The 24,942-nt window shown below is 42.1% G+C and overlaps 1 protein-coding gene across 3 annotated transcripts in view; it reads right to left on the bottom strand.

Annotated features, from left to right (window-relative positions):
- Positions 1 to 9,302: 9,302 nt before the first annotated feature.
- Positions 9,303 to 24,942, bottom strand: part of LRRC8A (leucine rich repeat containing 8 VRAC subunit A) — a 42,281-nt gene continuing 26,641 nt past the window's right edge. For all 3 annotated transcript variants that reach the window (XM_072632615.1, XM_072632613.1, XM_072632614.1), the window contains 2 exons: positions 18,741 to 20,906; positions 9,303 to 11,558 (listed from right to left, as the gene is read on the bottom strand). In XM_072632615.1, coding sequence (XP_072488716.1) covers positions 11,283 to 11,558; positions 18,741 to 20,897 — 2,433 coding nt within the window. In that variant the 5' untranslated portion in view covers positions 20,898 to 20,906 and the 3' untranslated portion in view covers positions 9,303 to 11,282. The remainder of the gene's footprint in view (positions 11,559 to 18,740; positions 20,907 to 24,942) is intronic.

Genomic DNA, 24,942 nt, shown 5'->3' with positions numbered 1-24,942 from the left:
CCAGGTGTGGATAGCAAGAGAGGTGGTCTGAGCCACTGATCCATGATGCCAGTAAGCCTGTGAGATGCTGGTATGAACTGCAAAAAGGCGATCTCATGGGAAGGTCGGGAGAGCGGCTGTTCAGCCTGGGCTGAGGTAGGATTCTCCTGACTCAATTTCCCCACTGACACCTGGTAGACTTTAAGCCTGGCTGAATGCCAGTTGACAATCTACTCCTGCCTGGAACTGACATGAAGTAAGGGAGATGTTGTTTCCCTGCAATGTCCCTACTCTTAATGGCAAATTCCTAAAATCAAAAGTTTTTTAAGTAATAATACCAGATCTGTTGAATAATAGATTGTTGGTAGGGAACATCTGAGGTTAAGTCTAAAATTAAGCTAATAGGTTTAGGACTTTAGACCAACAACAATAAGCTAGGGTCCTTTAATTCTTAGTAACAGTGTGAAGACAATCAGGTCAAGGGCTTGTGAGGCTAGCATGCATAGTTATTATTTTATCTTAGTTGGTTAATGTTAAATGAAAAATGGTTTGTGGACTATATTGTAAATGCTTTAAAAGAAGCATCACATAATCAGAAGTTGGAATTGTTTTATGATGTGATATGCACTGTGTTAAAAATGATTATTTATTGTGTTTATGTAAGTACTAGAGCCTGGTATTGACTCCTTAGTGAAATCTCATCTTCCTAATGAGAGAATGAGTAATGAATTACTGTGAAATGTAGAAGCTGCATTTTAATGTGAATTTTTTCTTTTTTAAAAAAAATGACAATTTGTCAAAGTTTCAATTTTGATCTTTGTAAGAGTGATAGGAATGGTAATCTAAGATGGTATTAAGTTCAGTTTTGTAGGAGAGTGGACATCTGGATTTCTACAAGAAGATAAAGAGAAGAAGATGCTGAGATGCTGTGCTGAAGACTGTTTGAAGGAGCATCCAGATCAGAAAACTGCATAAGATGATACTTCTCCCCAGACTGCTGTATGAGATGGAACCTCTAAATGGACAATTCATTAATTTACCTTTCCCTTTGAATCTCTGTATGAAGGGAAGGATTCATAAGGGAAAGAATGTGAAGGGGTCATGACTATGACTATTTGTGGAGTTGCATATATATGAATAGTACTAAGAATAACACAGAATATAAAGAATGGGTATGGAAGTGGGAGAATGGGACACATAGGATGCTGTTTGATACTTTCTGGAGTGTAATCAATAGAACTGGGGAGAATTATCAACATTATATATGGAAGAGGAAGCAACAACTATGGAGGTGTAAATTAGAGATCATGAAAGGAGGACCATTAGGCTGGGAAGATGTGAAGTACTTTCTGGCTGTGGATTATAGGGTAAGACTGTTGCTTAGAGGAAAATCCTGGTTTGAGAGGACATTATTGGATATGTGGACAGACAGCTTATACTCACCTTCCGTTAAACTGGAGGGGTGTTTGTTATATTGGATTGGTGAGACCTAAATTCTTTTTCTTGCCTGAATCAGGGAAACGGCATCTGGGGGTTCCTCTATATGATGATCTAGCCAAAAGGAAGAGGAACATTGACACTCCTGGTGAACTGGTGTAGGATTGTCCTGATTCTTGAGAATCTAGTAAATAAACTTTCTGTCATCACTTTGAGAGGCCTCTGAGTAATTGATTTAAGTAGGGATCTGAGCCATCCCACACAACCTCAAGGTCACAAGTTCCCCATCCCTGATCTAGAGGAAGGAATCATTAAAATTTCTGCTGAGTGGAATGGTCCCACTATTGATATCTCCTCTAACAGAGAGTAAACTTCTTGAGGTTAACTGAGCTATCAAGGCTTTTCCTTTGTATCTTCCAGTCCTTACATGTAGTAGGTACTTAATCAATAGTTGTTGAACTGAACTGAATTCTTATACCCTAGGCAGTTTCTGGTTGTTCTTTTCCCAGGCCCATGACAAATGCTAGGAAGTTTTGGCCCTTCCACTCTGAAATAGTCTCTAGGAAACCAAAATCAAGCCAGTCCAAGGCCTTGTAGATGGGGGCAGTTATCATGGAGCCTAGCAAAGCCTTACACAGAGATTAGAATAGTTCCCAGCTATTTTCTGTCCTAGACTGGTTGGTTTGCATATTAATGACACAGTTTCCCAACTGCTAGCCAGAGCCAATAAATCAGCTGAAACCTATTAAAACCCACCACAGAGCCTTTCTCTGAAATGACAGCTTTGTTCCTGTTAAAGCTTGAAGGGACAGAGTGTCTCAGGCTGTGAGAATGAAGATGAGATCTGACTCTTGAGATTGCTGGCCAGCAGTCAAGTCTTGCCCTCTGAGACTGCTTCCATGGTGGACAGAGGTTTCTAGGAGAAGGGAATGGACTGTAAATACCCCTGCATCGGAGGCTGGACCTTCAATTAAGAACAAGCTGGCGAGGAGGATGTGAGTGGAAGTTGTAAAAGGAGCTCTGAACTTCTTTCACCCTAAGAAAGGTCTTGGTCCTAATGAAAGAAAAGAAATCCTAGAATTCCTGTATATTAAAGCTTAGAAAATAGAAGGCAATACATTTATAATAATAGCTGAAATTAAAAAAAAAACTTAAATGGAATTGAGCATATCACAATGCTGAGTCAGCATGTTCATAACCAGTAGGAGGCACCAAGGTTTTGGGGACACCTTGTATAGTATAAATGTATGTATACATATGTGGGGCAGTAAGGTGGGACTGAGGGTCAGAGAGATCTATGTTCAATCCTGCCTCAGACACTTAGCAACTGTGACTGTGGGCAAGTCATTTAACCTCTGTCTGACTCAGTCTCCTTATACATAAAACACACATGATAATATAGCACCTATCTTACAGCTCTGGTGAGGATCAAATAAGATATTTGTAAAGTGCTTTTATATGTATATGCTAGTTATTACAAAATCAATATCACTAAGTTTTATTCATCTTTTTTTGCTCTCCTGCTGACCAGATTAATATTAATTAATATTAATTACTATTTAGGGTGGCAATGTAGTCGAGTGGAACGAACACTGTACTTGCACTTGGGAAAGACCTGGGATTGAATATTGCTTGTGATCTGGGGCATAATGTGACCATCTCACAATCTCGGTAGTTTGTTTCCAGATGGATAAAATAAGAATAATCATACTTGTGGTTCCTGTTTCACAGGATCATCATATGCAATCAAATCAGATAATCTATGTAAAATGCTGCATACAATTTAAATTGTATAATAAATTTAAACAAATCCATGAAATATTATTTTAAAAATTCCATCTCCCACTTCACCTTTGCACAGGCTGCTCTTTCCTATGCCTGGAAATGATTTCCCTTCTAGAATTCCTAGCCTCCTGCAAAGTTCAGCTCAGTTACCACTTCCCCAAGTGAGGCCTTTTCCAAATTCTCCAGGGCCTGGTGCCAACACCATTCCAGATCAGGACCAAAAAACTTGTGTCTACTTTGCATATGTTTTGTATCTATTGATACGTTATTTCCCCCTTTAGCATATATGCCTCTTGAGAGCAAGAGCTGATTCATTTTTGTGTCTGTATCCCTAGAGCAGTACTAGGTCTATAATAGGCACTTAACAAATGCATCTTGATTGTTAAAAGTAAAATAAAGAATTATAGGTCTAGAGCTAGAAAGGGCCTTGAAGATGGATGGGTGGTTTAATCTTATTTCTCCATTTTACAATTGGGGAAGCAGAAGTCTAGAGAGGTTAAGGAACTTGTTCAAGGTCACACTCCGGTAGGTCCAAGTCAAGCTAATCTAACTGTCCTACAATGAGATGACACACCTCGAGCTAGAAGTGACTTCAGAGGCAATCTGGTCCACACAGGTAATAAAGAACAGTCAGAATTTGAACTCAGGTCCTCTGATTCTAGGCATTGTTCTTTCTATTGAACCGAGCTACATTTTAACAGTTACAAAGTATTTTTCTCTAAAACAGGTCTTGGGTGAGAGGAATCTGTGATTTTATCAGGCTGAGGAAACACCTTCCACCAATACATATTAGCATCTTGTCCTAGCGAGTTGCCTGAGGTCAGGAGAGGTCAAGCCCATTTGTCCAGGGGCATATAAGTGTAAGGGGTAGCCCCTGAATCCAAGTCTTGCCGACTCCAAGGTCAGCACTCTAACCTGATTTTACAGATGGGAACATTAAAGCTCAGATTAAGTGATTTGCCTGTGATTATTTTTGCTTTGAAAAATCTATGACAAAACAGACAGTTTCAGAGGAAACTGGGAAAATTTGCACGAACTATTGTTGCAGAATGAAGTGAGTTGTATAGAAAAATGACCCTGAAAGACTTCAGCATTCTGATCAATAATGTAATGACCAATCATGATTGGGGGGACCAGTGATGAAAGCATGTTACCCCACCTCCTGGCAGAGATGGGTTCAAGATGCACAATGTTTTTAGACATGGCCAATGAGGGAATTTGTTTTACTTGACTATGTATGTGGAAATGGGAGGGAGAAAAACAAATGCTTGTTAATCGAAAAAATAACAAAATTAAATTTGAAAAAATAAAGTGCCTGCTTATAGTCCTTTCTGAAACAGAGCTGTTCCAACTAGTACTTAGATATAAAGCAGCTCCCCATAGCAAGAAGGTGGCACAGACACCCATTTATCCCTCCCACCATTGCTCATTCAGCCCCCAGGCAGTTGAAAGAGGGTGTGGATCATTTCCAGTTTGTTTTTGCATCCGAAAGCAAACAAGACCAAGTTCAGTCCTGGTTGCAACACAAAAGACCAGTGGCATACCAGGGCACCGGAAGTGAGAGGGAACTCCAAATACCAGAGCTATTAGAGTCTATGGGAGGCTTCAATTCACTGAGTAGGGTTTGGGGTAGAAATGGGGAAGGGTGCTATTTCAATCAGCAGGACTTCACAGGCCTATGAACTTTCAAAACTTCCCAAACACATCAATCCAAGAATAGCTTGAGGTCAACAGCAGACTCTCCCAGTTAGCAGTAAGCAGGGCCACAGAGGTCTCTGAAAGCTTGGTCATTCCCCAAAGATTAAGTGAAAACAGTTTCTATGGGGTCAGAGCATCACAGCTTACAGGCAGGAAACAACAGAAGTTTCCAGTCTGTCCTATAGAAGGTGTCCAAAGAACTCCCTCCCCTCTTCCTTAGTTTGGAACCTCAGGCAGAATAAACACTTAGTTCAAGACCACTGTTTCCTGTTGACCTAAGCAAGCATCCTTTTCTTCAAGGCCCCTCCAAATATGCCATCCTATGCTCTATTGGGGATTCACAGAATCAGAATGTTAGAGCTGGGTATGATCTTAGGGTCATCTAGTTCAACTTTAATTTTATAGGAATAGAAAACCAGGGTCCAGAGAGGATAAAGAACATACTTGCCCACATGATACAGAAAGTAATGGGGTCAAGATAATAACCCCACACTATTTTTCTTGAAGCCCAAACACAGATGACAGATCTTATCATGCCAGTGCCTCAGAGTAGCTAAGGAAGCCATTGGGTGCTCTTAGTGGATAGTGAACTCCAGAGTCTAGCCTCCATTATATCTACGTCTCCAGAACTGGGAAAAGTACTCTCCCTGGCATCAGTGGTCATTTAATCAAATCCCCCTTTGGGTAAGTTTTTTCACTTTCCTGAGCCTCAATTTCCTCATCTGTGAAAGGGGAGAAAGGTTCTGACTCCATGGCTCTGAGTTGAAGGGCATACATGAGTTGAAGGACATACATGTTCCTCATAAGTGGGAACTGGAGAGAGCCTTCAGCCTTATACAATTATCCCAACTCCCAAACCCACTAAGTTTCTTATCCTTTTGGCTAGCCCTAATTATATTATGAAGTGTTAATCATTAAACTGAATCTTCAGCCTCTCTCCCTGTCAACTGGCTCGATCCTTACTGCTTAGACAAACCTATCTTTTAAAAACTCCCATGACCATCTGCTCACTTTATTCACCCAGGGGTGAGGAACCTGCGGCCCCAAAGCCACATAGGGCCTTCTAGGTCCTTGGGTGTGGCCTTTTGACTGAATCCAAATTTTACAGAACAAATTGTTTTATTAAGGGGATTTGTTCTGTGAAGTCTGGATTCAATTCAGTCAAAGGACCATACTTGAGGACCTAAAGGGCCACATGATAGAGTTCTGTGAAGCTTGGATTCAGTTAAAGGGCTGCACTTGAAGACCTAAAAGGCCACATATGGCCGAGAGGCTGTAGGTTCCCGGCCCCTGCAATACCTTTCCTCTTTTTCTAGCCAAAATTCCAGAAAAAACTTCCTATACTCATTGCCTCTACTTCTCCCCACCTCCCTTGGAGGCTGGAAGCTTCTGGCTTCTGATTTCTTCACTCTAATTATTTTTTGCCTTTCTTTGTATTCCCTACATCCGCACAGTGCCTAGCACACAGTAAGCTCTTAAATGCTTATTGATGGATTTGACTCTCAAATATCAATATTTATGGGTTCAATTCTCATGTCTACTCTGATGACTCACATCTATCTATCTATCTATCTTCAGCTCTAGTCCCTCTCCTGAGTACCAATCTCACATCATCAAATTTGTTTGCATGGTGGAAATTAAACAGAGTAAGCATTTACATAGCACCTACTATATGCCAGGCAATGGGCTAAGGCCTTTTATTAAGGGGATTTGTTCTGTGAAGTCTGGATTCAGTCAAAGGGTCATACTTAAGGACCCAGAGGGCCACTCACTCCTAGCTAAGCATTTTACAAATATTAGCCCTTTCAACCTCATCATAATCCAGTTAAGGTGGGTGTTTTTATGATCCCCATTTTGTACACGAAGAAACTGAGGTAGACAGAAGTTATCTGCCCAGGGTCACACAGCTAGTGCCTGAGGTTGGAATGGAACTGGGTCTTCCAGACTTCAGGACCAGCACTTGATGTCTCTGCACAGTCAAGTGGGAATCTCAAAATCAACACACCAAAAACTATCTTTCTCACCCCAGATCCAAAATTCTTTCCTAATCTCTCTATTTCTCTTGAGTTTGCCACCATGCTTCTTGCTTAAGCAATTTAAATAACATAAAATTTAAAAGCTTTTTTTTGCATGAACAAAATCAAAGCAGCCAAGATAAGAAAAGAGGCCCTCAAAGGCCTTCAGAGTCAGCATCATTTAGATTCCTCCTGCTTCCTTACCCCACATATCTAATCAATCACCAAACCTTGTGGATTCAACCTTTTGTATCTTTGCTCTTCTCTTCTCTCCCATGGCAACTACCCTACTTTGGGGCCTTCATTATCTGTTGCAAGGACCAGTGCAGTAGCCTCCTGTTTGGTCTCCCTGCCCCATCTCTAACCCCTTCTCAAACAATCTACCACATAGCTGCCAAAGTGATATCCTTAAAGCACAGAGTTAACCATGACATTCTCTACTTCAAAAGGTTCCAGTGGTTTTTTTTTTAGCTTTGGGATTAAATATAACTAATAGCAATTCCTTGCTAAAAACCCTTCATAACCCACCTCCAACTTACCTTTCTAATATTACCATAAATGACTCTCTTCCGGAACCCTCTGGTCCAGCTAGATTGGCTGTTCCTATATCTATAACATTAGATGGAAAGGGCAGGCCTCCTTGCCCTTGGATAGCCTGCCCCCCTTCCCCTACCACCAATGACTAGAATGTATTCCTCCCACCTCTTAGAATCCTTAGTTTCCTTCAAAGATCAGCTCAAACAACACCTTTTACATACAAAGCCTTTCTTGTTCCCTTAAACAGCTAGTGTCTTCCCACCACACAAATTACCTTGTATATATTTGTATGACCCTACCCCCCATAAGATGGAAATAAATTCTTTGAAGGCAGAGACTGTTTTTTGTTTTTATATGTCCAACACCTAGAATAGTGCCCAGCACACAGTAAATGCTTAATAAATCCTTGTCTGCTGGCTAATTTTAAAAAAAATAGAAAATGAGATTACTGGAAAAGATAAGACCAAATGCAACTAGACACAGAAGCCTGGTGTTTGAAAACCCCCAAAATGCCAATGATTGGGGGAAAAACTCCCTTACTCAACAAGAACAGCTGGAAAAACTGGAAAGCAATTTGGCTGAAATTACGTTTAGACCAGGGCCTCAAAGCACATCCCACAACGATCTTCAAATAGATTCATGATATATATATATAAAAGGTCCTATCACAGGAGAATGGAAGGAAGTACTTTTCAGATCTATAATTAGGAGAATTCTTTACTAAGCATGGGATAGAGGAAATCATAAAGGTAGACAATTTAAATTACATAAAATTTAAAAGCTTTTACATGAACAAAATCAATGCAGTTAAGATAAGGAGCTCTCAATTGTTTAAAAAAAAATCTTGGTATTAAAGATCTCTTATAAAAGTCTAAGATCTAAAATATGCAGCAAATTGGTCCAGATTATAAGACCAAAAGCCATTTCCTATTAGGTAAGGGAGTAAAGGATGTGAAGAGTTTTCAATAGTAGAAAGTTACTAACAACCATATTAAAAAAGGCTCCAAATCACTCATAACAAAAGAAATGAAAATTAAAACAACTTTGAGGTTTCAACTCACATACATCAAACTAACAAACATGACAAAAGGCAGAAATAATAGAGATCTGGAAGGCTGGTTCATGGAGGCATGAATTGATTCAGTCCTTCTGGAAGATCATTTGGAATTATGCCATCAAAGCAATACATTATTCGTATCACAGGACCCAGAGATCCCTCTTTAGGGCATATTAACCCCAAGGAGGTCAACAGTATATGGTAAAAGGGAGTTGACAGGGTATATGGGAGTTGTAGGGAGATGGCCTTTTTCCATTTAAAAATAATGATAGCAAATAAAAGTCCCACATACCATGATAAAATATTCTTTTTTTGTGGTTACAAAGCTAGAAACAAAGTAGGTGCTTGCTCACTGACTAATGAATGGCTAAAAAATTTGTGGGATATGCACATGAAGATATATTTGTCAGTTTTGTTTTTCTTTGTTGTGAGAGTTCATGTAAGGAAATGACCCTGATGTAAAAATAACCTAAAACAAATGGCATTAATTTTAAAAATGGTTTAAAAATGAACCGTAAAAATAAAAATAAAGATAAAAGGATGGGAAACAGACTGAAATCCCACGCCTGAAGGCAACACTCAGACCATGCAGAGATCATCACCTCATTCCCATCAGAACCACAGTCATGCATCTCACCACTCCCTCTTCCCCAGCTTTTTCAGGTCTAGACTGGGGCACAAAGGGTCAGCATCAGCAAGAAAGCATCTATGACTTCTCTTGTAGAAGGGCAGATTCATGGCCAAGGCCAGAGGATGCTCCCCACCCTCACCCAATGATGTGGAAACAGCAAGGGGAATTTTGATGTCATAGCTTTATTGGATATGTGAACTGAGTCAGCGAGTCCAGACCCAACTGTAACGGATTGCTTCATGTTTGTCAGTCTCTAGTGTGCATTATCTCGTAAGATTACAACCAATACAGAAAAAAATCATTAAGACAAGAGACGCTAAAACGTGCCCTAGTGTCCTATGTGATCTAAGGCAGGGTCAGGTGGCACCTCGGCTTCACTCCACCCCAGACTGGTTTGGCAACATGCCCAAGGAAACAAATTGGCATTAAAATAAAAGCCCCTTCTTTCTCCTCTTTTACAGAAATGAGACACCTGGGGAGAGACCTTGGAAAGCTATACTTTCAAAGCCTCTCCCCACTCCCAAGCTACATCCCCATTAAAGGAGCATAATGGTGATTATCGTAGACCATGGTAAAGGAAGAGGAGCCTTCCCACATGGCCCCTTGTATTTGGGGCTGAAGCTAATGGCAGCTATCACAAGAAAGTCACACCATGAAGCTGAGGGAGGGTTCAGGAGTGGAAGCAAAATAAGGCCAGTGATGTTAGGCAAGCCCAGAGTTCTGTCTTCCAGGCATGATGCAGGTAAACTGCCTCCAGGTAGAGTTTACCTACTGCTCATGATACTGCTCCTTAAAACTGTATGGAGTGAAGAGGGATTGGGGAAAGAGGAAAAGGAGAGGACAGAGCACCAGGTTCATTCAGGAATTTGCTAACATGATTGCTCTATCTCCATGTTGCTCCCAAGTCTGATTTCTGCTGTTCAGCAAAATTCCCTTTGGGTGAGAACAGCAGAAATAGACCAACAGCTGCTGCCAGAATACCAGAAAAGGGAAAAAAAAAAGTTCACCCCAAGATCAGAGAGGAAAAAACAGACCTTTTGGTCTAAGTTCACGTAAAATGCTGGCAACACCTCCCAAACCTCAAGGGAAAAGGAAACACAATTCATTGTTGTCCTGTTGCTTTGCACAAGGGAAACCACCGCCCTATCCTGAGACGTTCCTATCTACTGGCCCTTAGTGTCTTTTTTTAAAAGTTTTATTTATTTTTAATACCCAAACCAAAATTTAAAAAACATTTTGCTTTTAAAAAAGAATCCTTAAAAAAAAAAGAAAAAAGGATCTAAAACCTCCACAAAAACTCAGACATGTCTCAGTGGACAAGTTTCAGACTTTTCTTCTTATCCCACTCAACTTGTTGCAGGCACCACAGCAATGTTTTGGAAAACCAGCTCAGTCCTCATGACCCCCTCTTTTTACCCCTGACCCCTGGGTCAGACCTTTAGCAGCATGGAGGACTGAGCAGGGAAACTGTCCAAGAGCAGGGTCACAGCTGGATCTTTTGGCTAGAAAATGGGGTTGGGGGAAAAAATGCACTTCTAATATCATTAAAAAACAAAATTAAAAAAACACTACCCCAAACACCCTATTATCTGCGCTGAGCTTTCAAGGGAATGTATAAGTTATTTGGGAAGAAAGGAGGCAGGCCAGAGGAGGAGGGAAAAAATAAATACCAATAACCAACAATAGTCATCAACTCCCCTAATGTGAGCAGAGGCCCCCTGGCCCTAACTCAGCTGCTTGGAGAGAGACATCACCAGAAGAGGCTATCCTGATCCACTGACCCTGACTGTCCAAATACTGCATGGTCTTCTGGTCTGCCCCAGGCAGAGCAGGACCAGCCTCTTTTCACTGCCTGTGCCCAATCTGATGGCAGTTTCTACCGGCTCCTGTTTCCTCTTCAGTTCTGTGATCCTGGAGCCTTGCTTCCCTCAATTGGTGCAAGAGGATCAGCCTGCTCTCCACTTTGCTGGGCCTGCTTGGCTTATCTCTGGCCTCAACACTCAAGGATTTCTTGGCTAGTTGGACGTGAGAGGATGGCGGTAGGGGGGGAAGTGAGTCTGGAAGCGGGCCTGGAATGGAATGGGCTCAGCATTGCCTACGCCAGCAGCATTGGGAATCATCCCCTGGACTCTCCAGAGGGGGTTCAGGCCTGCTCCTTGTCTGCCCTCCACAGCCGCTCCTTCACTTCCAGGGGCAAGGTGTTAAAGAGATCCTCCTCTACCACCAATCCGCTGCGCTTCAGCAGGGGACACTCCCCCAGCTCCACAGGCAAGCATTCCAATCGGTTGCCCCGAAGCTCAATCTGGGTCAAGTTGGTCAGCTCACCCACCCGGGATGGCAGTGACTGTAATACATTATTACCCAGATGCAAGGTCCGGAGCTTACGACACTGGAAGAGTTCAGGTGGAAGGCCCTCAATCTGGAAAAGAAGGCAGGGAAAAGAAAATTTCAGTTCCAGGATTCCATAAACCTTCAGAAACTCTGGACTTTCCAGATTCCCCAGTCCAGCACAGGGACTACTGCCCACCCTGCATCCCTCATCTGCCCAGGATCTTTGGGGCATTTTCCTCTTCAATTTCTTCCAGACCATACTCTGTACCATTTTCCCCCAGCAAGCACTGTGAAGGACAACAATGGTTATCATGTTTGATTATTATGACAAATATTGTATTCGCTAATTGTCTTGAACATCTATTGATCAATTCTATACTGAGTCTTCTGACTTTATTTTTCTAGGATGACTGAAACTCTTCTGGGTTGAAATATTTACCAAGATAGGTAAAAATGCATTCCTGCCCTCCAATAAAAGTGACCCATGCTGCTGCCTCTATCAGGTTTGATACCCAATTCACCCCTTATACTTTGGAATACAAAGCAGGATGGGAGACTGCCAGCTCCTTTCTCCCAGAGAGAAGAGTAACCTTTCCTTCTGTTCCTGAGCAGGCTACTCTGGAATGCACAGGGTAGTCCTGTCACCCCACAATGTTCTTGAGGGAACAAGGGAAAATAAGGGAAGGGCTTAGTTTCCCTCTCTCCCCAAGATAAGACTGCCTAGGCTAAGGAGAATATGAGGACAGCAGCTAGTTCAGTCTAAGGGCAAAGGTTCACTGGGGCAATCCTTCTAGGGGGGGCCCTCTGCCCCTCAACTTAGCAGGCCTCTTAGGGATGATGCTCCCTTGCTCTGTTCAGAGAACAAGGAGTCCCAGCAATTCTCCATGAAGGTCAGCAAGAGCTCCAGCTTCCTTTAATAGCCACATCCGGCATCTATTGCCAGGGATTTCTCTAAACCCTTCTTATGCCTATTTATATTTCTAGTCTGTCCTTTTTTGGCGGGGGAGAGTAGTAATGAATTCTGGATTCAATACCTTGTGGTGTCAAGTACAGCTTTTTTCTGTTTCTAAAACTACCTCTTTTCAACTTCAAAGGAAGAGGAAAGGAGCCTCAGTTCTAACCTTCTAAGATAAAGACCATTAGCCTGGGAATCAGAAGGCTTGAGTTTCAATTTTGGCTCTGTCCCCAACAAACCAGATGACCTTGGGTAAATTACTTTCCCTCCACAGGCCTCAATTTCCTCATCTGCAAAATAAGGGGACTGGACAAGATGATCTCTAAGCTCCCTCTCAGTACTCAAAAGCCATGCTTCCTTTATTCCATGCCCCCACCCCTTCCTCCCCATCCCCTTTAAAGACTGATCACGTTTACTCAGCCTTTGTCTCTCCAGACTGAAAAGGCTTTTTGAAAAATGAAAACACCTGCCCTGGTTTCATATTCAGTTCCTTCTTCCAGTGCCTAGAGACACTGGAGCCCCTAACCCAGAGTAGTTGGTGTAGCTTCATCCCAAGCAGACACTGACACTGTTTAAAAGGAATATCATGACAAAGTTTTGAATTACAACAGCCTGTTAAGAGTACAAAGGTGGCTTCTCCAGTATAGGCTCATGCTTTCCCAAGATAAAAAATCTCAAAATTTCAAGGTCAGGAAAATTATCTCCCTGGAGGGAGGCAGACACACACACAGAAGGACAGCCTTACCAGTACAAAACTTGATACTAACTATTAAATCCCCAGAGGTCTAGGTCTGGAATACACCAAAGCTACTGATCTCACTTCCAAAGGACACAGTGTTGTGGTTAGTTCAGATCAAGTTTCCACCCTTTTTCTAGAAAAATCCCATAGCCAAAGGGCTTCCTCTGATGACAAGAGGCCACCCATCTGGACCTACTTCTCCAAGTAGGTAAAGGGCAATATTTCCCATGACATCAAAGCAGGTGGGTGGTTGAATATTTACCATAGCTGGAATTGACCTTAGGTTCCTTCTCAGAACCCTCCTGCCATCCCAGGGAGCTTTTTCAATAACTGTATAGTCCCCCTCTGCCTCTTATCTTCTCCCACCAGAGAAGCTCCTTCCTTCATCTGGGTCTTTAATGGAAAAACAGATCCAGATTTTTTGGAGGGGGAGAGGAAGGGAGGAAAGAAAAGGAGAAAGGGGGAGAGAAGGGAAAGGGAAGAGAGAGAGACAGAGACAGACAGACCCTCACCCTGACTGAATAGGCATCTGAAAAGAAACAAAGTCCTGTGTTCAGCTTGGCCCAATTATGGGTCTGGGAGGAGAAACCTAGAGCAGAAATAAGGACCAAGGTGGTTTGAGGAAAAGCTACTGAAGTGCGAAAGTAGGCATACTGCGTTTGCCAGCCCATTTAGTCACACACAGATGTTTCCACAGAATCCAGAGCCAGACTCCTGAAGCGTCTGAAGGGTTTTCCTCTAACTGAGAGGATCCAAAGTGGGCAACTAAGCTCTCCTATCTTCACATCCTCTTGTGTGTGGTCTGCCCCCAGGAGACTATAAGCTCCTGGAGGGCAAGAACCGTCTATTTTTGAATTTGTATCCCTAGCATTTAGCACAGTGGCTGGTACATAGTAAGCACTTAATGTATATTGACTAATATCCTTTTATTCACCTCTGACTTCCTTTCACTTTCCTCACAGCTGGTATTCCTAATGTGTGGTGCAGGAGAAAGCACTCTGGATTTGGAGTCAGAGGACCCGGATTCAAATTCCAGTTCTGACATTTATGACACTATCTGGGCCTCAGTTTCCTAATCTCTAAAGGGTTGGAACTGGTAGATGGTCTTTGAAGTCCCTTCCATCTTATAAACTATGAACTTCAAGACTCCAATCAACCAACAGGCATTTGTTTAAGCATCTACTATATGTAGGATTGGGCATACAGATACAGATACAAACAATGGAAAGATTTCTACTCTCAAGAAGCTGATGTTCTATTAGGAGAGACAAGACATGGTTGTGTACACACAGAACATACACAGAATAAAAGGTGGTTAGGAAGGGTAGTCACTGGCAGTTGGGGGGATTTAGGAAAGGCTTTGTGTAGAAGGTAGAAAGACAGGGAGTGTGGTGCAGGAATAGACAGTCGGTGCGAAAACAAGGACTGTTGCTTTTCATCTCTGTCTCTTCAGTGTTTAGCAAAGTGCCTTAAGAAATGTTTCTTGGATTGACCTGGTTTAACCCACTCTCATTCTCACACGGGGGATACGTGGTCCCAAAAGGCCATTGCTAGTGCAGGCATGAGGTGATGAGGGATATGTGGTCTCAGCAGCTCAGGAAGGATCTACCCCTAAGAGGCATCAGTTTTATCTAGATGCAACAGAGAACTCTAAAGGGGAAGGAGCACAGAGTTGTGTGTAACACTCGCACACAGGTGAGTATCTCAGCATAGTCTGCTGATCTGCTTCAAGTTAGAATTCTGCACACTAAAAAACTGGGAAAAAGCAGGAGATAGGTTAACAAAAAATAGCCCATTTTCATGTAAACGTGTACTCAGAAAAGGCAGGGCAGAAACATAGGAAATGATTACACAGACTGCTAAGTAGGGCTTTCGAATTTCCAAGAAGGTCTCTGGCAACACAGGCCAAATTCGACATCCTTCTCTTCCTCCCTTACTCATCTGGAGGAGCCCTTTTTTCCTCAGAATGACCCTAAGACTGCCAAAAGCCAAACAAAAGGATAAGCTGGAGAACAAATTTCACAGGAAGAGAGCTGGCAGGCAGCACAGCATCTCTGGGATAGATAAGAGAGTTCTTGAGAGCCTGACACCAAAGACACCAGCCTCTCCACTACACAGCCTTTCTCACAGGCTTAAGGCTGTACCTGCCCACTGCTCTTATACAGTGGAGGTGAGAACAGGGAAACAAGTGGTCTGGAAACTGGACTGAATTCCCTTGGGACCAAACCAGGGTAGTGGATGACAAAACTAGATTTAAAGTTAAAAGTGCCATGAGAAGCCATCTAGTAAAACCCCCCTCATTTTATAGATGAGGAAAACAGGATTCAAAGAAAGTGACTTACCCAAAATCATACAGATGCTAAGGATAGAATTTGAATTCAGATTGTTTGATTTCAGGTCCAGCCCCTTTTCCATGGCATCATGCTGAGTCTTAGATCTGGCTCTGCTACCACTTCACTGTATGACTTCAAAAAGTCCCTTTATCTTGTTTCTCAGTGCTCACATCTATTAGGAGATGTTAGCGGAATTGGACTGGGTAACCCACCCCCCCAAATCCCTTCCAGCTCTAACTTTACAGCTCTGTTCTACCCACCCTCCTTATTAACTTAACTCATGCTACTTCCAACCTAAGATACTAAAGAATTCTCCTGAGAAAGGGTTAAAGAATGTGATATTGAAGGGAAGATAATATTATTGTCCCAAATATCTGCACAATTATTTCCAAGGGGGGCACTGAGCCCCTGCTCTCTATTTTCAAAGGAAGCAAGTTTAGGATATAGCAGGAAAGAGGGAGCCAGTGAGATGCTTGTACACTTCACTGCTATTGAAGTCTCTGCTTAAATGACCTGTGACTTTTCTTGGTCTTAAAGGACTTGTAGGGATGAAAAATTCACCCTGTACATGTCCAACCTGTGATGGGCTCCACCAAAGTTAGCTAGCTTGGTCCTAGGACAACAAACACACACACAGCTTGTCACTGAACCCATATTCTAAGTCTTTCCAGCTTGGTATGACAGCCACTTGTTTGGCCTTCAAGAATCCAAGGTTACGTTCATTTTTATGATGAAACATCACTGAAGGACTTAAATGGAAGATCTTGTTGTTGTGTTTGTCCTTCCTTCTCAAAGAGGACCATGACATCAAGATGATGACATGACTTGCAATTGACTTTGGTTTGAGTGAGGGAGGGCTGTGCAAGGTCACCAACCTCACTTTCTCCTCCTGAGCCATCTGGGTCCAGTGGCCTGATATTTATCAGGACGACTGGAGATAGTCCAGGATGCAATGTGAAACCCTGGCCCTTTCAGACTAAGGTCGCATCACATTCTCACTTTGAGTGAGATACACCCATTCAATGAATAGGCTTCTTTAACTGGTTGTTCAAGGGATAGTCTCTTTAATTTAAAAAAAAAAAAAAAAGATCAAACCCAGAGAAGACCCTCAGGTTCCTGGGTAAAAGAGAAACAGTTGTTATTTAGTATTTAAATCTACTCTGTGCTAGGTGGGTGGGGAGTTGTTGTCCAGACTATGAGCTCCAGAGTGAATTGGGTTTGAGGCCTGATCTTTCAGCAAGAGATGTAGCCAGTGAGGAAAAAAGGCAGCTTTTGAGTAAATGGAAGAAGGTTAAGATAGAAGCGGGAAACTTCTGGTAAGTGATTAAATTTAGGGAAAGAAAAGGTTGGTGATCTCTAGCTTAAGAAATCTTAGAGAATGCACTTGGTTCTTGGTCTGTTCAGGTATGCTCCTCTGGGCTAGAGCTACAGTACATAATCTCTTTAAGTTCCATGTTGTTCTAACTATATAAGAACTAAATATTGGATGCCAACAAGTTACCTGGCATAAAACATATGCCATTCCTCTACTTGTTCTTCTTTCAGCACCAGAAAGATCAAAAGTGGGCTACAAACCTTTTATAATCCACACATTTAACCCAACCAAAATGCTTTACAAATACTCCCCGAGAAAGCAAACTTCAATATATGATTCTCCTATAGGGTAGGAGGTACATGGAACAACTGTGATATTATTTAAGAAACTCAAACCACAAAAACCACAAGAAGATCTTTCTGTAGGTCCCACCCCTTCTTAGCCTAGTCACACCCAGAAGTGTGAGGGTATAACAGAAATTACAAATATTTCCTACTTCAGGAGGTGTCCTAGGCACAGTTCCCAAATTATCACAAACCCTCTAGGGGTAAGACCACCAAAGCAAAGAGGCTGACCCTGAATAATCCTTATGAGAAGTCTCATAATATGCTATAAGCTGCATACTTTTATTCCAAGAAAAGGTAAATGAAAGAAAGAAAAATCCAAGTCCTCTAAGTTAAGTATCTGGATACCTTTCTCACAACACCAATTCTCACAGTATTATACACTGCTATGGTAAGAGTAGAAAGGGTCTTTAAAATCCATTTTAATATCTCTAACTGAAAACACTGGCTGATTAGAGTCTGAAGGCTGGTTTCATGTCAGCAGTTAATATCCTTCCTCAATGAGTCCTTTTCCCTACTAACAGATATACAGATGAGGATGGTTCTTAGCCTTATTCTGTGTCATGGACCCTTGAGCAATCTGATGAAGCCTATGGATCTTTTCTCAGAAGAATCCTTTTAAATAAAGGAAATGCTCAATTTCGGTTAGAGGTAACTGAAAATAAAGATGTAATTTTTTCCCCATCCAAATTCATGGACTTGTTGAAATTTACCCCTTAAGGGTCCATGGATTCCAGATGAAGAACCTCTATGATAGATGAGCTAGACTTGAAGAAGTAGTGTATTTGCCCAGATTCCCAGTCCAGCCAACAACTTACTGTTAAGGCAACAAAGTTACCTCACTTCTTAATTCTCTAAATTTCATTCATGCTTTTCTGAAAAATGTAATTCCTAGGAAAGGCAAAGAAACAATCACAGAAATGTCATTTTCTTTGTATGAATTAAGCTCCCTATTCCTTTCAGCTAATCTAAATCCTTCTGCTCTCTCCTCCAAGATTCTTCTAAGAAAACAAAAGTTCACTTTCAAAATTCTGATTAACCTACCTCCTTGATCTTATATAAACTGCACAGGCTCCTCTGCACTGGGTCCAACTCTGTACTAGAGTGATTTTTGAATGTCTTACTAAAGCTTTCCTTCAGTCCTATCCACTTTCTATGTCAGTCAGTAATCTCCTTGAGGGGAGTAACTAGGTCTTCTACTATTCTTGTATCTCTCTCCAATATTCACTGAGATCAAATTATTTTATGTATTCAAGTTTTCACAAGCTCCTGTATAAAAATATACTTCTTGACCAGCAAAGTATAATAGAAAACACAGGAGGTGGAGTCAGGAGACTTATTATTTGAATTCAGGTTCTGATACCTACTTGCTTATACGACCTTTGGGCATGTCACTTTACCTGACGACCTCTTATTTTTCATCTATAAAAATGAGAATAATAGTATTTAACACTACTATCTATTTCTTGGGGCCATGGTGAGGAAAATACTTTGTAAAATTTAAGGCACTATAGAACAAGAGTTGTCATCACTTGCTTCATCATCTCAAGCGTCCCCCACCCCTTAATTCTACCATGAACTTACCCGATTGGCTGTCACAGCCAAATTCTGAAGGTTCTGTAGCAGTCCAATGTCAGCAGGAATAAAGGTCAAATTGTTGTGACTGAGATCCAGGTAGCGCAGCTTGCGGCAGTAGAAGAGCTGGGTAGGGATCTTCTCTATCTTGTTGCGGTTCAGGTAGAGACGCTCCAGGTTGGTAAGGTTCCCGATCTGGATGGGGATGTAGGCAATCTGGTTGTACCACAGCTTAAGGCAGGTGAGGCGATGCAGGTGCTGGAAACTGATGATCTCTTCTATGGTCTTGAGGTTGTTATCCTTCAGATCGATCTCCTGTAGGTTGTGGAGACTGAAAATGGAGTGTGGGATGCGTTCTAGGTCACAGCGAATCAGTTCCAGCTCAGTCAGGTTCACCATCTTCTTCAGGCTGTTGAGGACAATCAGCTTGGTCCCTTCATTGTTGATGGAAAGCTTCTGGAGATGGACACCCACATCTGTGACCACCTGTGGAAGCTTGGTCAGGTTGCTCTTAAGCCGCAGGACCTTGAGCCGCTTCAACTCCCGCAGACCATCTATCACAATATAACGGTTGTTCTCCGCACTCAGGTTACCAGTAAGGTGGAGTTCCTCTAGAGTCTTCAAGCTATAGATCCACAAAGGGATCTCTTTGATATCAGTGAATTTGATGTGCAAGGCCTTGAGGTTCTCCCTTAGGAAGGCCAGGGCAGGGGCCTCAATCTTGGCTGCTGTATGGTAGAGCCAAAGCTCCTTGAGGCTGGTGAGCTGTGCAATGCTGGGAGGGATGGTCACATCAGGGATGAGCTCCAACTTGAGCACCTCCAGCTCAATGAGGTCGAACACCGTGTCTGGAATTCCACTTAGCATGAACAGGTGCAGCTCCAGCTTATCCTGGGAGTTCTTGGTGATGCGCTGCCGCAGCTTCTCCAAAGTCCACTCATTGTTGAGGTTCAGCTGCCTTAACTTATTTTCACTCACCTCTGAGAGGAAGACAGCAAAGCGCTTGGAATAAAGGGGGTCATACTGGTCAATAAGGTGCAACATGAAGGCAAAGTCATTTTTCACATCAGGGATGTCACTGTAACTACTCTCTTCTCGGATGGACTCAAATGAGTACTTCTTAAGGGAGCGTCGGAGCATCCACCATAGTGTATACATGCATATCAGGCCATAGAAGATCACCAGACTAATATAGAAAGAAGCCAGGATCTTGAAGAGAGTGGCTAGAGGGTGAGCACAGCGGTAGGTGCGGTAGCCTGTTAGGCTCTGAATGTCTACAGTACAGTCAACATCAAATTTTATATTGTTGACATAGTATACTGTGTAGCTAATAATTAGGATAAACTTGATCACCTTGATGATTGTCTGCCGCATGTAGAGGCGGTAGACAATGTCTCCTTCCTCCACATGAGTCCGAAACTTCTTCACTTTCTCAAAGAGAGCTTTGGCCTGCTCCCCTTCCTTCTTGTCTAGTACTCCCGTCTCTGATCGGTCCACAATGCCTTGCTCAATTCTTGACTTGCTCCGCTGCAACATGGGCACAGTAGCCTCCACATCTTCACTCACAGTTGATGACTTTTTGTCCATGGAGCCATTCATCTTGCTAAAGGCTGGCTTAGGGTCACTCTCCTCCACCACTGTCTCTGAGAGTGCCCGGGTAGTCCAAGGTGAGTCAAAACATTTAAGGAGGATAGAGACAAAGTGCTCCAGTTTCGAGCTGGTCCGGGGAAACTTGAACCAGAAGTTACTGCAGGCCAAGAAGATAAGTGTATGGAGCAGCACCAAATAGGGGAAATACTTGGCAAACCAGTGGAGCCGGTTCTCATAGCATACCGCATCCACATAGTTGTACTGATGACGATCGAGGTCATACTTGATTCCTTTGGGCCCTGGGTCTGGAGACGTAAGGATTGTAGAGTTGTAATAGGTGGGATCTGGGGCAGGAGTAGACCAACCTTGAAAGGAATCATTGCAGGAGTCTTTAGTAACCCATTTACAAGGGAGACAGATCATCTTGTCCTGGGTGACCTGAAGGGTTCCCCCAAATACTGCTATCATCAGCATGACAATGGATATGTAATCTGTGAAGACATCCCACCATGGCTTCAGGATTCGGTAAGCTGGCTGAGTATCAGCAAAGTACCGGAGCTCAGTGACAGGAATCATGGTTTAAACCTGAAAGGAACCCACAGGCAGGTATTATTGGCAGAGGGCAGCCTGGTTTTCCCCAGAAGAGTTATTAGCAAGTCATCTGGGACTAAGTCAGAGTGAGATAAAAGACCAATTGTTTTAAATTCTACTTGAAGTCTAAATGAAAATCACATCCACATCATTTAAATAACATCTCTTAAATAATCTTCTAGAGACACCAACAGGTAAAGGAAAAGACAAAAGGCTTTCACCCCATTTTTAGAGGCAAAACAAGAATGAGAAGTTAGATAATTTGTCTGTGAACACTTGGTAAAAATCAAAGGCAGAGACAAAAATTAGACCTGGTTTCCCAATTTTTAATGGGAGATTCTATCCATGAGGGCTCTCAATCATCACGACACAACTAATAAATAAACTTCCTTCATTTCTATTTCTTCCTCATATTAAGAATCATTTTTCCGTGTCAACCAAAAGGATCCAGATGTCACTTTTAACAAAAGATTCTGTCTAATCTGAATCTTGCTTTCTATTAACTCAAAGAAAGAGAAAATTAATTAAATATTCAAATGATTAGGAGTAACACCAGAAGAACATCTAGTCTACATCCTTGTCTCCAAGTACTCTTCTCCTACATAACCCAATAAAAAAATATTTAATATACATGTTTAAAATTAATTATTTAGTATTTAATATTAATTTCAACAGCTCTGTCTCAAGACAATCAACACTTTCAGGTGAAAGGAAAATGTCTAGGAAATTTGAATTTGGTCACTCTATTATTAACAAAAATAACAACAAAATAATCTTTTCTATTCAAACATCACCTTTCTTCAAGTAGTCCTAAGTATTTCATATCTTCAACACACCTAGGATATGCTAACATGACTGTAAAAGATAAATGTGAAAAAAGAGGGGAAGTCAGGTTACTCGAAAGGAAATGAGGCACTTGATCCCCATGGGGGAAGGTCATGATGGATCCAGAAAAAACAGATGCCAGGAGCCTTGATTCCCTAGGCTACCAGAGCCAAGATCACAGGTTTCCAGGAGCCAGGTCATAGCAAGGATAGCATATACCACCCCCCAGACTTGGGGGTTTCTAGAGCAAATATCCATATTTCTAGAGAAAATACCCATATTTACCCTCTCCTTGGAGGGCTTAATTAAGTCATAAGCAGAGTGACTGAAGGCTAAGCCATTCCAGGAAAAGGACTAGAGGAGAGAGTCACCCAGGAATGGCTTTGTGAATCCACAGGGTGGTAGCAAGATCTCTATAACAGGGATGGGCTTCCTTGAGCCACCTACACCGTAAAGAAACCAGCCATGTTATAACTTGCTGAATCACACAGCTCCACCTTCCACTAAAAAGCAAAGATACCACTTGCTCCTAGTCTTGACTGGTAACTCCCACAGCCTGCATCTAAAGCAGTATCTATAATTTAAACATGTCCAGGAAGAGCCACTCATGAAGTCCATAGTACAGAGAATACAGATAATGGGAGTTGCTAGCATGATCTAAGTCACTTGAAGAATCCGTAAACCAGAGACTCGAGTCATATGAGCCAGCTGCCCTGATGCTCAAGGTCTCCTCCCTGACTCTCTCAGACTGGGCGCCAACACTGAAGGTGGGGTGGGTGTCCCTGGGAAGGATGTGGTTACAATTGCTCAGCCTTTAAAGAAGGTTGGGGGATGGGAAAAGAAGTTATGAAATAGAGAACGAGGAGCTGGGCCTAAGGCAAATTAAAGTCTCTGATGAATAAACTGGTTCCCTTCTTCAACTCTCAGGTACATTATCCCTATTTAATGGAGGAATGAAGATCATGAAAGTTCTTTTGTTTAGCAGTGATGTATCCAGAAAAGGGCAACGAGACCAATGGATTTGGTGGACTCCGTCAAGAAAACTAATCTAATGGAGTCAAAGTCTCTCCATGGATAATTTGGGAGCAGCTCTCTGCTCAGTTCATCAGGAGAGACAGACCTGGTCTGATTATTGCATCAAGTCATCCTGGGTAGTTTCCTTAAAGGAGGATGGAAAAGTTGACTGCAGGACAAGCTAGGAAGCTTGATTATAGCACAAATTTGGGGGAAGACAGCTCAACCCTCTTGGCCACAATTGTTACTATATCAGTAAGAGAAGCGACTTTGGATTGGCTCATCTAAATTATCAACATGAACTGAGTAAACTGGGAAAGGAGAAACAGTGCTCTTAGTAAAGTCAAGAGGGCAAAATCCAACAGGCTTTCTTCTGATGTCCCTCCCTCGGCTATAACATGGAAGGAGAGAGATTAAGGTTCAAAGGATAGCTGTCCATCTCCTTCAAATGCCTGCCCCTTTGGAATGTGTCAGGTACATATCACACAGTCAGAGGGTTACTGGAGTCCTCCTTACACAACATGACATCTTTGAGCAGCTGTTCTCACAATTTAAAAAATACAATTTTATAATAGCAATAATAATAATGATGATGGAGTTAGAAAGGGCATGAGACTATTAATTATTATTGTATGTAATTGATAATTATTATCACAATAGCTATAAAAGCCCTACACTAATGCCTCATCATGGCCTGGAATTAACCTAGGGCACTCAAAAGAACATAAGCTCTAGCAGGATCTGCCCAACTGAAAAGGCTTTGAATTTGGTCTTGAGGCAGGGAAGACCAGCCTGGCTAAGTACAGAGAAGCCACACGGTGACAATATCTTTAGCCCTGACTACTCAGAGGCCCTCAGTCCTGGGAAGTGCCTTTCTATTTCCTCAGTGACAATGTAGAATAGTGAAAAAGGAGGCAAAGTACAGGATAAAGAATCACATGATTTTTAGATCAGTGATAAACATGAACTCAACTGGTGGTACTCTAAATATGAGATCCTTATTCAAAAATCACAGGGAAAATATTACTAGGGGAACCAAACTGTATAAACATTAATATTCTTTTTATAAAAGAAACCAGAAGATAGAAGCTGTAGCTAAATGAAGAATGACTCACAGGTTCTCTGATGACTAATTAACAAACATTTTAGGTGCCAGATGCCAAGGGGAACCAGGGGCATAAACACAAAAGTAAGACAGCCCTTGCCCTCAAAGAACCTAATAGTCTATTACAGGGATACAACATGTTCACAGATGAATAAATATAACATGTACAAAGTGAACACACAATGAATGACTCAGGGGAAGAGGTATGCACTAACCACTGAAGAAATGGGGGAAGGCCTCTTGAAGGAGGTGGCACCTCAGATAAGCTTGGTTCCAGAAGTGTAGGGGTGAAGAGGGAGGTCAGTGCAAATATGGCAGGTGGTGGAGAGAGGCCAGCCTGTACAAAGAATGGCGTGGAGGCAGGAGATACAATGCTATGTAGGAGAAACAGCAAACAGGCTAGTTTGGCTGGACCACAGACCGCCAGTAATGTGTAATCAGCCTGAGAAGATAGACTGAAGCCAGATTGGGAAGGGCTTTAAACGCCAAACAACAGAGGCATTTGTGTTCTATCCCAAAGGGAACCTCTGATGCTTCTTAAGTAGAGGAGTGACATGGCCAGTCAGACCTGCACTTAAGGAGTATCACTTTAGATCTGTGGAAGAAGTCTTGGAGAGCCACAAGAGCCATTTGAAGGCTCTTCCCAAGATTCTAGGAAAAGCAGCAATGAGGACCCAGAGTAGCTGGGTATAGTGATAATGAAGCCAAAAAAGAAAAGTGCATCAGTGAAACAACGATGAAATACACAGAAGAAAGTTCAGAGTCACAGAGAAGCTGGACAAAGTTGGAATCACTGTGTTTAAATCTATTATGTACCTTATACATCAAAAAACTCAAGCTGTACATAATAGAAACTTATAACTTTGTAAATAATTATCTTTTTCTGTTCTTTTATGTATATGAAAATGATAACTTTTGTTGATGTCTGGCAAGTATGTCATAAAAACAGACATTTTTTAAAAGCGAGGCAGTAAGTTGGAAATCTGGACAGCTTTTTCTAGGAGTTTGTCTCTGAATGAAAGGAGAAGTAGAGGATGAAAGTTGGAGGGGATGGGAAGGTCAAACAAAGGTAGTGTTCTATTTTGT

This window comes from Notamacropus eugenii, chromosome 1 (genome assembly GCF_028372415.1).
Source record: "Notamacropus eugenii isolate mMacEug1 chromosome 1, mMacEug1.pri_v2, whole genome shotgun sequence".
In the NCBI taxonomy this organism is placed as follows: Eukaryota; Metazoa; Chordata; class Mammalia; order Diprotodontia; family Macropodidae; genus Notamacropus; species Notamacropus eugenii.
The sequence above is the reverse complement of the archived record's forward strand: the minus strand, read 5'-3'. Positions and strand labels throughout refer to the sequence as shown.